Here is a 14060-nt window from a genome sequence, read left to right as displayed (position 1 = left end):
ATGCCAGGACCCTGTTGACATCCACCTTTACTGGTTACCCTTTACTTCTCATCCTTCCCTAAGAGCTTGTTTCACATCATTGGTTTGTTTAGATATAAAGCCTCCCCAGATGTAGTGGCTTGAAATACACTAGTTGCTATTTCCCATGATTCTTTGGTTTGGCTGGGTGGGGCCCCTACTTATTTCACCTGGGCTCAGTCATGTGACTCCAGTATCAGCAGGAAGGGCAGCTGGTGGAAGATGCTGACCCAGGGGGGAGTTTCAGTTCTCTTCAGGTGGCCTCATCCTCCATGAGGCTAATGTGGCTTCCTCACCTGTCAGACTCTGGGCAGCATTCCCAGGTAGTGGAGGCAGAAGCTGCAAGGTTCCGTGAAGTTCCCATTCTGGAAGTCCCGCTACATCACTTCCATCACTTTCTATTGTCAGTACAAGTCCTAAGGCCAGCCCAGATTCACATAGCGATTGACTTATGTCTTGATGAAATGAAGGGCAAAGGTCTTTTGTTTGTTACATTTAACCTATCACATCTATTCTTTCTTTCTTTTTTTTTTTAAAGTCATTTATTTATTTGGCTGCACCAGGTCTTAACTGCAGCATGTGGGATCTAGTTCTCTGCTGCTGCTGCTAAGTCGCTTCTTGGTATGAAGTCGTATCCGACTCTGTATGACCCCATAGACGGCAGCCCACCAAGCTCCCATGTCCCTGGGATTCTCCAGGCAAGAATACTGGAGAGGGTTGCCATTTCCTTCTCCAATGCATGAAAGTGAAAAGTGAAAGTGAAGTCGCTCAGTCGTGTCCAACTCTTAGCAACGCCATGGACTGCAGCCTACCAGACTCCTTTGTCCATGGGATTTTCCAGGCAAGAGTACGGGAGTGGGTTGCCATTTCCTTCTCTGCTAGTTCCCTGAGCAGGGAATGACCCGGGCCTCCTGCATTGGGAGCTCAGAGTCTTTGCTACTTTGGACTGTGAGGGAAGTCCCACCCCTACTGTTTCTTGAAAGTCTTTTACCTCCTGCATGCATGCTAAGTCACTTCAGTCATGTCCAACACTTTGCAACCCTATGGACTGTAGCCTGCCAGGCTCCTCTGTCCAAGGGATTCTCTAAGCAAGAATACTGGAGTGGGGTGCCATTTCCTTCTCCAAGGGATCTTCCCACCCCAGAGATTGAACCTGCATCTCTTACTTCTCCTGCATTGCAAGTGGATTCTTTATCACTAACGCCACCTGGGAAACCCTTTTACCTCCTAAGAAACAATTTTTCCCCCTGGGTCTTCTTCTCCTACCTCATCAACTCTTAATTCCTTCTTTCTCCTACTGCTCCTACATGATAGTTATCTTTGATATCTTAGCCATATACCCTTTTGCCTTAAGGCCAAATCTTCATCTTCAAAGCCTTGAGTAACCCTAGCCCTGGATAGTATTCCTTTCTCCTGGATGTTCAAGATTTTCTAGTCCTATTTTCTTTTTATGTTGCCTTAGCTAAAATTCTTGTGGTTTCACTTCCTTAAGTATGTTAGAAAATTTTGGTTTCCAGGGATGGTCTCAACCCATTATCTTTCTTATGTAACTTCTACAGTGCCTAGATTAAAATTGATTCCTCGTGGATGACTGAAAAACATCCACCATGCTGTCTGTTGATCCAATGCTGAATTCACTGTATGTGGGTATTAAATTGCAGACAACAATATAAATCATTACAGGTTTTGATCTGTGGATCATAGGATGAGGTTTAATCTATGACCTAACAGTCTGTGCAATGAGAGGAGAAAGAGGTATGTGTTCAGAAAAGGGAGATGAATGGGCTTCACCATACTGCTCCCTCCCCACAACTGCAGAGATGATTCATTCAGCTCTTTGTTGATGATCTACTATGGTCTAGACACTGTATTAGGAAAGAACGGAAGATATCCAGAGTCCATAACTTCCTTATTTGAAGAGGCAGACCAGAAAACAGACCATTGCAATACACGGTGTTGGCAAGTACAAAGGAAGGTCACGTGTATTGGGGAAGAGAATTCCTTTAAAGGTAAGGGTTCAGTACAATTCTGGTGAGCTGCTGCTGCTAAGTCGCTTCAGTCGTGTTCGACTCTGTGCGACCCCATAGACGGCAGCCCACCAGACTCCCCCGTCCCTGGGATTCTCCAGGCAAGAACACTGGAGTGGGTTGCCATTACCTTCTCCAATGCATGAAAGTGAGAAGTGAAAGTGAAGTCGCTCAGTTGTGTCCGACTCTTAGCGACGCCATGGACTGCAGCCTTCCAGGCTTCTCTGTCCATGGGATTTTCCAGGCAAGAGTACTGGAGTGGGGTGCCATTGCCTTCTCCCTGGTGAGCAGTACGAATTAAAAAAAATGAAGTAGGGAGAAAGCTGTAATGAATGAACTGAACAAGACTATGCATCACTCCTTATCGCACTCTTTTTTAAAAAGTCTGAAAGCAGAATGTTCTCAATGAATTAAAGTTAAGAAACTTTTAGATCTTTCTTTTTCATATGGGACTGTCAGAATGTATGAAATTTCAAACCAAATGAAAATTTGAAGACAAAACTTAAGAAAAGCCAGTCTTTCTATCCAGCAGACCTCCAGAATATGGTATTCATAAGAACATAGTGATTTGGGTGGCTAAAATTCAACAAAAAGTATGCTTTAGAATTCAGGGTAGGGACGAAATTTGTCTAAATTAGCAAAACTCTGCATTATGAAATGTTTTTGAAAGAATCACATTTCTGTTCCTTTTGAGTCACACAATTACTCAAACTTAAATCCAGACCCTCTCCAAGAAAGTTTCAAATCGCAAATTAGGAGAGATCCAAAAGCCAAAGGCAGACTCTTCTTGTGCCAGGAGGTTGATGTAGAACAGATACAGATAATGGCGCAGGTGTGAATTATGAAAGATGAGTTGGCAAAACAGTTCTGCATTTTGAATTCATTTCTAGCAGCAGCAAGCAGCAGTAGCTACCTGGGTTGTATTCTTGCAGGGAAGCCCAGTACCTGAGGGCAGAAAGGAAACAGTTGCTTTCAGAAATCTTGGTTAACTGATTTCTACAACACCAAAGAGCCTGGGACAAGTCTTAGCTTGAAGCAGCAGATTGGCCAATGCTTTAAAAATTAGGAAGTAAGCAGCCTGAATGGTGTAAATTGACCAAATTTATGTATGAAGTATGGGTGTTAAACAAGGTTCCCTGGAGGGAAATGGTGGAGACAAGACCAGAAGTAAAATACATAATTGTATTGAAAATTTATTGAACTAGCTAAGTGAACATGGGGCGGCAGAAAGCCCCAGGGAACTTGAGAGGACATGAAAGTTGAAGAAAACTTGAAGATGGAGGAAGGCCACAGCTGAGCTAAGAAAGTCTTTCTGAACTTAGGAGTTGGTGAAACAAAGAATCAACTTTTGTCACCAGGGAAACACTGAGTTCAGATGTTACCTCCAATGATTTTCTAAGCAAGAAAGGAAACTACTTATAAGATCGAATTAACTTCAAATTTGATACTCCATTCCACTTAATATTTTCATTTCTCATATTTAGAGCTGGCTTCTTTTCCTTCTGTTTCTACAAGGCTGAGAAAACACATCTTCTTCCAAAGTTGTTAAATTTTTTGTAAGATAAACAATGACTCAGCGGAGAGGTCAGAAAAGATCTCACTAATAATGTAATTTGAAAGGATTTTATTTTGAACTCGTGCCCTGCCAGCTACAAACACAAAATGGGATATTTGCCACATGTGCTATTTCAGCTGTGACTTTCATTCTTTTCCCCAGTTTAAGTGGAAGCAATTAGAGAAACACAAGTTAATGTTTTGTAAATATTTTAGCTCTGAGGCTTAGATTATTTTTCACTTTTAGCAGCTAATTTTATGTGGCCATTCCTTCATTCATTCACACAAATTCATTTATTCGCTGAATATTTACCGAGCATCTGTTCCATGCCACACACTGCTCTAAGTGCTATCACGTTAATCAGTGAGCAAAGTGCTGTAAGAATTAAGATAGTAAATGTGTGTGTGTGTGTGTGTGTGTGTGTTGGGTGGGTACTTTGAATTGGTGATCTGAGAAGGTATCCTGAAAGATAACATTTCAGATAAAAACTGAGTGCTAATAAAGTGTCAGTCCTGCAAAGAGAGGGAAAGAGAATTCATGCAGAGAGAACAGCTAGTGCAAAGGCTACAGTAACATACTTGACCTGTTCTAAGAACTGAAAGATGCCCAGGAGGAGGCTGCAATCGTTGAGATTCAGTGAGAAAGTCAGTGGAAACGGATGTGTAGAGCTTCACAGACTGAGTGTGGATTTCATTCTAAGTGCAATGGGAAGCTACAAAAGTACTTTAAACAGGGAAGTGATGTGACCTGATTTACTTTAAGGTGTGCCAAGCTAGTGTCTGTAGGCACACAGCTGCACATGGTAGAGAAGGCACATGAGCACAGGGCTGGGCCCCAAATTCAATCCCCCTCATGACCTCCAGGGCCCCTCCCATGCCGCCTGGCAATTGCCCATATCCATTGTCCATGAACTGCCTCTCCTAGACAACTGCTCAACACCAGCTCCTCTCTCTGGGACTTTCCCACCTCCTTGGTGGTGGTGGTTTAGTCCCTAAGTCATGTCCAACTCTTGTGACCCCATGGACTGTAGCCTTTCAGGCTCCTCTATCCATGGGATTCTGGACAAGAATACTGGAGTGGGTTGCCATTTCCTTCTGCAGGGGATATTCCTGACCCAGGAATTGAACCTGGGTCTCCTGCATTGCAGGAAGTTTCTTTACCGACTGAGCTATGAGGGAAGCCCACCTCCTTAGCCCTCCTCATTCCTGCTGACAGCCTTACTTCTGACTTCATGGAAGCATGAATGCCCATTCACTCAGTTGTGTATGACTATTTTGTGACCCCATGGGCTGTAGCCCACAAAGCTCCTCTCTCCATGGAATTTTCCAGGCAAGAAAACTGGAGTGGGTTGCCATTTCCTTTTCCAGGGATCTTCCTGACCCAGGGATTGAACTCAAGTCTCTTGTGTCTCCTACATCAGCAGGCAGATTCTCTACCACTGAGCCACCTGGGAAGTCTCTACTTCTGACTTCACAGAAGAAATGAACACAATCAGAAAGGAAACTTCCCTAACCTTCCACTTCACCCACATCTCAGTGTCTGTATTGAAATATAGTACCATCCCTCTAGGTTCTACCTTTAACTCATTGCTACATGAAGGTGACCACTTCGCACCCTCTTCCCTTCCCTTTTCCAGATCATTCCCCAGCAGTACTCCTGGTCCACCTTTATGCATATCTTCCTTCTCTCCTGGATCTTTACTCCTCATCAGCAGAAAGATCTTATGTGATTTTCCCCCCCATCTTAAAACAAAAAAGTCTTTGGTCCCATTTTCCTCCCTAGGTTTTGCTCTGCTCTCATTTATTTTCATGTTTTCTTTGCCATAATTTATAGCAAAATTCTTCCAGAGTTGTCTCTATTCCCTGTCAGCAACTCCTCTCTTCCTATTCTCTCATGAACCTGCTCCAGTGAGCAGACTTTTGTGGGCACTACTCCACTGACATCGTTCCTTTTAATATCCAGGTTACTCCACATTGCTAAACCCAGTGGTCAGTTCTTGGTCAGCATCTTAATGGCTGGCATAGTGACCATCGCCAGCATGGACTGGGGTGAGCGTGCCCTCCTTTCCGAGACCCTTGCTTCACTGCCTTCCGGGACCAACCTCCTGGTTGTCTTCTGCCACTCGCTCCTCCTCCTCTGCTGGATCCATCTCATGTTTCACTGTCTTAAAGTTGGCGTGCCCAGGGGCTTCATCCTCTGATCACCTCTCTATCCCTCACTGGCTCATTGATCTTAAAGCCGTGGCCTTTATGGATATATGCCACTGATTTCAACATTTATACCTCTAGCTTCAATATCTTTCCAGAATTCAAGTCTTGTTTATTCAACTCTTTGCTCTACACCTTTTTTCAAATGTCTAATAAATCTTTCAAACTGAGCATGATCTAAATTCAACCCTGATGCCCCCCAAACCTACTCCACTCACAGACATCCACCTCACTTGAGGTCAACCTTATCTTTCTACTTGCTCTGGCCACAGACCTTTGAGTCTTCCCTCTCCTTCCCTCCCACTCCATGTTCAATCTTTCGGAATATAGTGTTGGTTCTTATTTCAAATACATCTAGAACCTGGCCATCTTCACTGTTCTTTCTCTGATCTGAGTCACTATGCTCTCTCCTGTATTACTGTAGTAACCATCTGTGCATGCTCATTCTCTTCAATCGTGTCCAACTCTCTGAAACCCTATGGACTATAGCCCACCAGGCTCCTCTGTCCATTGGGATTCTCCAGGCAAGAATACTGGAGTGGATTGCCATGCCCTCCTCCAGGGGATCTTCCCGACCTGGGGATCGAACCCACATCTGCCTTCATCTCCTGCATCGCAGGCGGATTCTTTACCCACTGAGCCACCTGAGACCCACCCGACTGGTCCTGTTTTCAGACTCCATCCCCTCCAGTGTTTTCAGCACAGCAACTAGTGACCCCTTTACATGTGATCAAGCCACTCCTTTGCTCAACTCTTCCAGCAGCTTTGATGGCCCATGTTCCTCAGTTGCCAAGTCATGTCCGACTCTTTGCAACCCCACGGACTGCAGCACACTCAGCCTCCCTGTGCCTTATCATCTCCCGGAGTTTGCTCAAATTCACGTCCATTGAATCGGTAATGCCATCCAACCATCTCGTTCTCTATCATCCCCTTCTCCTCCTGCCTTCAATCTTTCCCAGCCTCAGGGTCTTTTCCAATGAGTCGGCTCTTTGCATCAGGTGGCCAAAGTATTGGAGCTTCAGCTTCAACATCAGTCCTTCCAGTGTGTATTCAGGCCCATAGAGGTCTACATATCCTACCACTCTTCCCCACTTTCACTCTCACTAGCTGTATAGGTCATTCTGCTGTATCCCAGACACACCAGGAAATGCTCAAGACGCAGGGTCTCTGCCCTAGTTTTTGTATACTTAGTTCACTGTAGTTTCCCAGCACCTGGAATAATTTCTTTGCATATAATTGAAGCACATTATTGAAAATGAATGGGTGAATGAATGAATTTGATATAGGAGTAAGGTGGCACCCCACTCCAGTACTCTTGCCTGGAAAATCCCATGGATGGAGGAGCCTGGAAGGCTGCAGTCCATGGGGTCGCTAAGAGTCGGGCACGACTAAGCGACTTCACTTTTGCTTTTCACTTTCATGCATTGGAGAAGGAAATGGCAACCCACTCCAGTGTTCTTGCCTGGAGAATCCCAGAGACGGAGGAGTCTGGTGGGCTGCTGTCTATGGGGTGGCACAGAGTCGGACACGACTGAAGCAACTGAGCAGCAGCAGCAATGAAGTAGTGGGGCTTCTCCAGTAGCTCAGCAGGAAAAGAATCCACCTGCAATGCAGGAGATGTGGGTTCAATCCCTGGGCTGGCCAGACCCCTGGAGAAGGAAATGGCAACCCACTCGACTATTCTTACCTGGGAAATCCCATGGACGGAAGACCCTGTCAGCTACAGTCCATGAAGTTGCATAAGAGTTGGACATGTCTGAGCAACTAAACCACAGCAATGAAATAGTCAGGATAATAACTAAAATTTTTAGCTGGAGAAGCTGCATGGATGGTAAAATGGGGGAGAGCCTGAAAGAGAACTTGGTTTCAGAGCTGGAAAGATTACCGAGATGTCCATTTGACATCAGATGGATGTGTATTCACTGGCAGCTGGATATGTGAGATTCTGGGGACATTCAGAGTCTGGGTCAGATTTGGGAGTAAATGGTATGTAGGTTATGGAACCAGATGAGATCATCTAGTTAGAGAGCAGAGCAAAGAGGATGAGGCCCAGGACCAAGCCCTAGTTTATGCCAACATTTAGAGAAGAAGCAGGGGAGAGTGCGCGTGGAAAGCACTGAAAAGGAGCCAACAGTGGGGTTGCAGAGGAGCCTGGAAAATGTGCAGTCACTGAAGCCAGCAGGAGTGTTGTGGGGAGGTGGCACCAAATGATCTTAAATGCTGTGGAGTGGCCAAGTACAAAGAGGGGTGGTGACTCCGGGTCGTTGGGTACAGTCTCCGTGGGGTTAGGAGGACAGAGGTGACCCAGGAGGCTTGAGAGTGGAAGTTTGTGAAGACATCAGCTACAGTCCAGTTTTGCTGGGAATGGGAACACACAGGATGATCATGGTCCTGACTGTCCTAACTCATCACTGCTCCTTTCACAAGCCTCCCACGCACCCTCGGACCACTCTGCATTTCAGCTCACTCTCTAACACCTACCAGGACTGGGAATCCACTGAAGAGTCATCATCCATTTCCTTTCTTACATTGGATTCCATGCACCACGTCTTCCTTTACCTTGTCCCCTCTCCCTTCATTGTTCAGGCAAATCTTCGTTAAGTCTCTTCTTAATCAGGCAAATCTGATTAAGTCTATTCTTAGCCTGTTTTTTCCCTGCTTCCGAGGAACTACACATGGCTGGAGAAAATAGCCAACTGTGCTAGGTAAGTTCAGTTTTAAATTGCTGAATGTAAATCTCAAATAGGTTTCCAGGAATGTCCTTCCGCAGTTGGTTTTCCGACTGTCCTAGATGGCGACCTCACACTCTGTCACCTCTCAAACCTCCAGCATTCCGTCCCACTTCCTCATGCCCTGCTGATGGTCTTGGCTTTTTAGTTCACAAAAGAGAGAGAGAGAGAGAAATAAAGAGCCCACCTCATGCTCTATGCCATCTACCAAACTACCTACATCTGTGCCCGTTTTCTGCGTCTTGGTATAAAGGCCAATTCGTCCATTTGTCTTGAGTATGTCATCAATTTCCCCCTTCTATGGGATTATCTGGAGAAGGTGATGGCACCCCACTCCAGTACTCTTGCCTGGAAAATCCCATGGATGGAGGAGCCTGGTGGGCCTGCAGTCCATGCGGTCACGAAGAGTCAGACACGACTGAGCGCTTCACTTTCACTTTTCACTTTCATGCATTGGAGAAGGAAATTGCAACCCACTCCAGTGTTCTTGCCTGGAGAATCCCAGGGACAGGGGAGCCTGGTGGGCTGCCGTCCATGGGGTCACTAAGAGTCAGACACGACTGAGCAACTTCACTTTCACTTTTCACTTTCATGCATTGGAGAAGGAAATGGCAACCCACTCCAGTGTTCTTGCCTGGAGAATCCCAGGGACAGGGGAGCCTGGTGGGCTGCCGTCCATGGGGTCACTAAGAGTCAGACACGACTGAGCAACTTCACTTTCACTTTTCACTTTTCACTTTCATGCATTGGAGAAGGAAATGGCAACCCACTCCAGTGTTCTTGCCTGGAGAATCCCAGGGACAGGGGAGCCTGGGGGGCTGCTGTCTATGGGGTTGCACAGAGTCAGACACGACTGAAGGGACTTAGCAGCATGGGATTATCACTACACACACACACACAGAGCTACAGTACTTCCCATCCTAAACAAAATACCTCCCTAGACCTCAGATCTCAAATTCCCCTCAGGTACCACCCACTCCTTGCTGCCACTATTCAGTTACAGGGTATCTTCTGTTTGTTTTCTCCACATCCTTACCTCTCATTCTGTGTTGTACTTATTTACCCCACTCAGGTTTTCTTTGCTGCTTTCTTATTCCCCATGACCTCTGCTGTTACCAAACCCCTTACGTTCCCGTGTTATGTGACTCTAGCTGTATGTGCCCAGTTCTCCATGCTCCCATCTTTAAGCAGTTTTCCTTCTACTTATTTTCTAGAATATTGTACTTTCTTGGTTTTCCTCCCTCATCAGTGACTCCCTGGTCTCCTTTGTTTCCCCTTCCGTCCTTCCTTCCTCCCTCCCTCCAAATACCATAATGCCTAGGGCTTAATCCTTGATCTCCATCTACACTCACTTCTTGGGTGTATTCCCCTGGCTTTATAAGCCATCCATAAATTGATTGTACCCAAATGATTTTCTCTGGTCTCTGACCTTTTACCTGATTTTCAATTCCCAAATCCATCTACTTGACATCTTTGGTTAGAGCGTCCATAGGGCATCTCTAATTTAATATGACCTACACAGAACTCTGGATTCCCAGTACCATTGACTGCCCTTCTCATATTTCCTCCACAAGTCTTTTGCTTGGGGGAACCTCTGAGGCCAAGGGTGCTTCTGAGGCCAGAGGCGTGGGATTCATCCATTCTGTTCCTTACACTGTCAGTCTTGTTAGCTGTGAACATACGAACATACACTTTCTACCAGTACTATTCCAAACCCAAGCCACCATCTTTCATCTGGACTAACCTCCAAACTAGTCCTCTTTCAGCTTCCACCTTCTGCAGTCCATCCTCCATACAGCAGCTAGATGGATCTTCTAAACATGTCGTTCTTCAGCTCAAAATCCTACTACGTTTTTTGTCATTCTTTTTTTTCACTTTACAATATTGTATTGGTTTTGCCATACTTCAACATGAACTATGGCTGCTACCTACCCCTCCAGCGGCACCTCTGTCATTCATGTGCTCCCATGTTCTAGCCACGCTGGACTTTCCATAACATGGTCCTTAGTTGCCGTCCTTCACATGGTTTCTTCCCTATCTTCACTCCAGTTTCTGATCAAATGTCACCTCATCTTTGGAGATGCCAGCAGTGTGATAAAAGGCCTCCACATCCCCACTAAGTCATTCTTTCCCCCTTTCTTGGTTTACTTTTCTCATTAGCACTCTTACTAGTTGAAATCATGTGCTTCTGTGCTTGTCTCCTTTGTTAAGATGTAAGATCCTTGAAAGCAAGGTCTTTACTCCAACCACAGAACACCGGGAATGTTGTAGCCACTCAACGAACTGGATAAACCATAGGACAGCATAGTTAAGGGGAGAGAAAGGTTCGAAGGAGGTCTTTTTAAAAGTAAATATAAAATACTAGACCATGTTTCTATGCTGATGGAAATAATCTTGTAGAAATGAATTTGTTAAAGCAGGAGCAAGAGAATAATGCAGAAAGTAGAATGTGTAGACACAAATATAGGCATATTGGTAACCAGTCTGAGAAAACGGGAGAAAAATGAGAGGATCTGGGTTGTGATCTCCACTCATTCTATGTAAGACTACCCTTGGAATCCTTCCTTGCAGACAGGAATGCCATGGTTGTTCTGAGAAGCCACCTCACCTTACCCTTTGCATGAGATTGATCAAAGGTCTGTGGTGCCCGGAATTTCGTGACACATGGAAACTTTGCAATAAACATTGGTCTTTTTGGCACAGCTAAAACATTAAAGCCCCAGGGTAAAAAAAATTATAGCCTGCACATTTTTTCCCCCCAAATACTGTAAATTAAGAATGACATTTTCATTAGTGCCTCTTTCTCTTTCAGGAACTATGTGAAAAACAACATTTGTTTTATGAGTCATCACCAGGAGGAATTAGTGCCAAAACAGCTTCAAAAAAGAAAACCCCAAGAGCAGTTCTTGGAGTCTAAAAATCTACGGGGTAAGGGACAGCCAGGGCAGCTTTCTTCAGAGATCTAATGGCCTCAAAACCCTTCAAGTGTTGATACAGAAAGAGAATACTTCTGGTGTCTATCAATATGTGTTAGCCACTCCTGCGTTTTCTTTTCAGTGTCATGGAGCTAGTTTAAAAAGGATATCCTGAAATTACACAGTCTTTACTCATTACCCCACCCCCTAAAGGAGCCATGAAAGGTATTTGAGGAACAAGGTCCCAAGCGGTCTCTTTCTTACTCTGAGCAGGATACCAGGATAAAAATAATACCAGCTGGTTCAGTATTTTCCAACTTCTTCACAGAGTAGCCTTTGAAAGACGATGAACCAGTGATGAGAACAACTTTTATCTTAAGGTTATGCACAGAGGCCTGTTGTGGCTTTATTATTCAGACACATAAGTTGTCCGAACATAAGCTTACAGTTCTTTGCCTACCAAGACACTCCTCACACTAGGTCTTGTGTAAAAAAGAACCAAGACACAATATAGACAGTTGCACACATGTTCTAGCTTAGGATAGGGTCCTGGTTATGACTTTGGCGATCATTTCTAATTATAGTTCAACAACTATAAAGATTATCCATCTTATGAATCATGAACTACAATGTAATTCAAAATATTTTTATGAATTTGATATTACAATGTATTAAAAAAGAAACAACTCTGCAATAGTTGAGAAAGATAAGCATTTTTCTATCCATTAAAAAAATATATGAGCAGAAAAGATACTTTCAAAATCATGGGATCGTATTTATTTAGTAGTAGTTGTTAGTAAAACATGAGAAAAGGAGTCAGGTCATTAGGTTATTTATCCAAATCTGTAACTAATTAGGTCTGAGTTACTAAGTTAAGCTTGCACACGTCTCTCTTTGTAAGGCTTTCATGATAACTTAGATCCATAGTTTCCTGCAGTTCTTCACACGCCTCAGGAATATCACTACCTCAAGTTACAGCCTACGGGCTATAATTGATGCTGACTTTCAGATGCTTGCAGACATAATAAATGACATCTAGACATTGGGACAATTCCCTCACTATGTTCTATGATGAAACAGAGATCACTGACTGTACCAGAAACTTGGGTTTTCACCCACTCAGTAATGGTCTGCTCTTTTCTGTACTGCACCAGTTGAATTTTAAGATGTGGGGAGGCATTTGACCAATAAAATTTGGTACACTGGTAGAAAATCTACAATAAAAAATCTCAAACCATTTATGCAGTAATCTATTAAATGACTTAAGCTATGGGAAACACACACAAAATATATTGAACAACCTAAGCTGAAAAAGAATACAAAAATATGATTACCCTGAAGAAAAGAGAATCCTGAGTCAAAAGCCCTTTTCATTTAGCCTGAAATTTCTGTATCAGCCCGTAACAAACTGTCCCAGTTTGATATAAGGAAGTAAGATCTACTGCAGCCCTTTATAATGAAGTGGTCAGACTTCAGCCTCTGTAAGCAACAGTAAAACAACTGTATTACCAGAAACTCAGGAGAATGACTAAAAGTCCTGGTGCTGAAAAACACTATCTACATTAAAATTGGCAGGGGAACTTATGAAGAAAGATCTGCATTCTCCATTCTGCACAGTACATTTCTCACTCAAGTTTGAGCATGCATTGTTCATTTGTTTTGGAAGAAGGGAAAGTATGTTCTGTAGAGGTAATCAATTGAAGAAATTTATTAAGAACCTTCAGTGGAATTATATGCTGACATTAAAAAAGGCCACAACAGGTAATTAATCAGTATGATTTTTTTTTCTTTGCCAAGCATCACAGATTGTAAGATACTAACAAAATTGTTAAACTGTGCAAGTTCAAACACTGTGTGTCCTTTAGCTATTTCATGGCCTAGCCATGTATTGTAAATGGGCAGGAAACTGTTTATAAACTTAGCAGGTTTATCATTAAGTGATTTCAACTTCACTATCTTAAGCATTCTATTTTTCTTTTATTATTCAGAATCTATAATGAAACAATTCTATTTTCAAACTAATTTTTACCCAATACAACCCCAACTACAGCATTTTCACTTTTAAAAATAAAAAGGGGGAACACTTATAATTTTTATGTATATATTTACAGTTTTTATTTATAAAAAAAATGTACAGCACTTGTGAAAAGCCAGAAGACATCAGACACACTCATTTCTTACCAGCTTTAAGGATAGTGGGTCACATCCGTGACACTTTGCCAGGCGACACACGAGCAGCAGCCCTGAAACCAGACCCAGTCAGATTGTCTTTCTTCCTCTTTTCTGAGAAAGCGTTTTGATGAGCTACTGATCTACCTGGTTTTCAAGTCACTCCAATACTGAAAAGTCTTACAACAATTGGATCTGCATCTTGGCTATATCCAGCCCATGTTCCCCTCCAGCCCTCCTTCTCTACTTCTTTTTCTGTGAACACTGCAGAACAGGAGATCACTTAATTACTGTTAATTAAGTTTTAGTGAAAACTCAAATTTTTCAAACAGTCTGCCCAGAACCTATAATTTTCATTGAATTTTATTCTGTATATATTTTATGAGGCTATCTAAACACAAACGTAAAAAGAAAGAAAGAAGTCTGAAAATCACAATTAA

At 43.4% G+C, this 14060-nt stretch overlaps 1 protein-coding gene across 1 annotated transcript in view; it reads left to right on the top strand.

Annotated features, from left to right (window-relative positions):
• Positions 1–11519, top strand: part of SLC2A12 (solute carrier family 2 member 12) — a 65248-nt gene extending 53729 nt beyond the window's left edge. Inside the window, exon 5 of the mRNA XM_052645997.1 lies at positions 11349–11519. Within this exon, the coding sequence (XP_052501957.1) occupies positions 11349–11502 (154 nt within the window). The 3' untranslated portion in view covers positions 11503–11519. The remainder of the gene's footprint in view (positions 1–11348) is intronic.
• The last annotated feature ends 2541 nt before the right edge of the window (positions 11520–14060 follow it).

Source organism: Budorcas taxicolor, chromosome 9 (assembly GCF_023091745.1).
Source record: "Budorcas taxicolor isolate Tak-1 chromosome 9, Takin1.1, whole genome shotgun sequence".
Taxonomy (NCBI): Eukaryota; Metazoa; Chordata; class Mammalia; order Artiodactyla; family Bovidae; genus Budorcas; species Budorcas taxicolor.
This window is presented reverse-complemented; position numbering and strand designations above follow the sequence as displayed.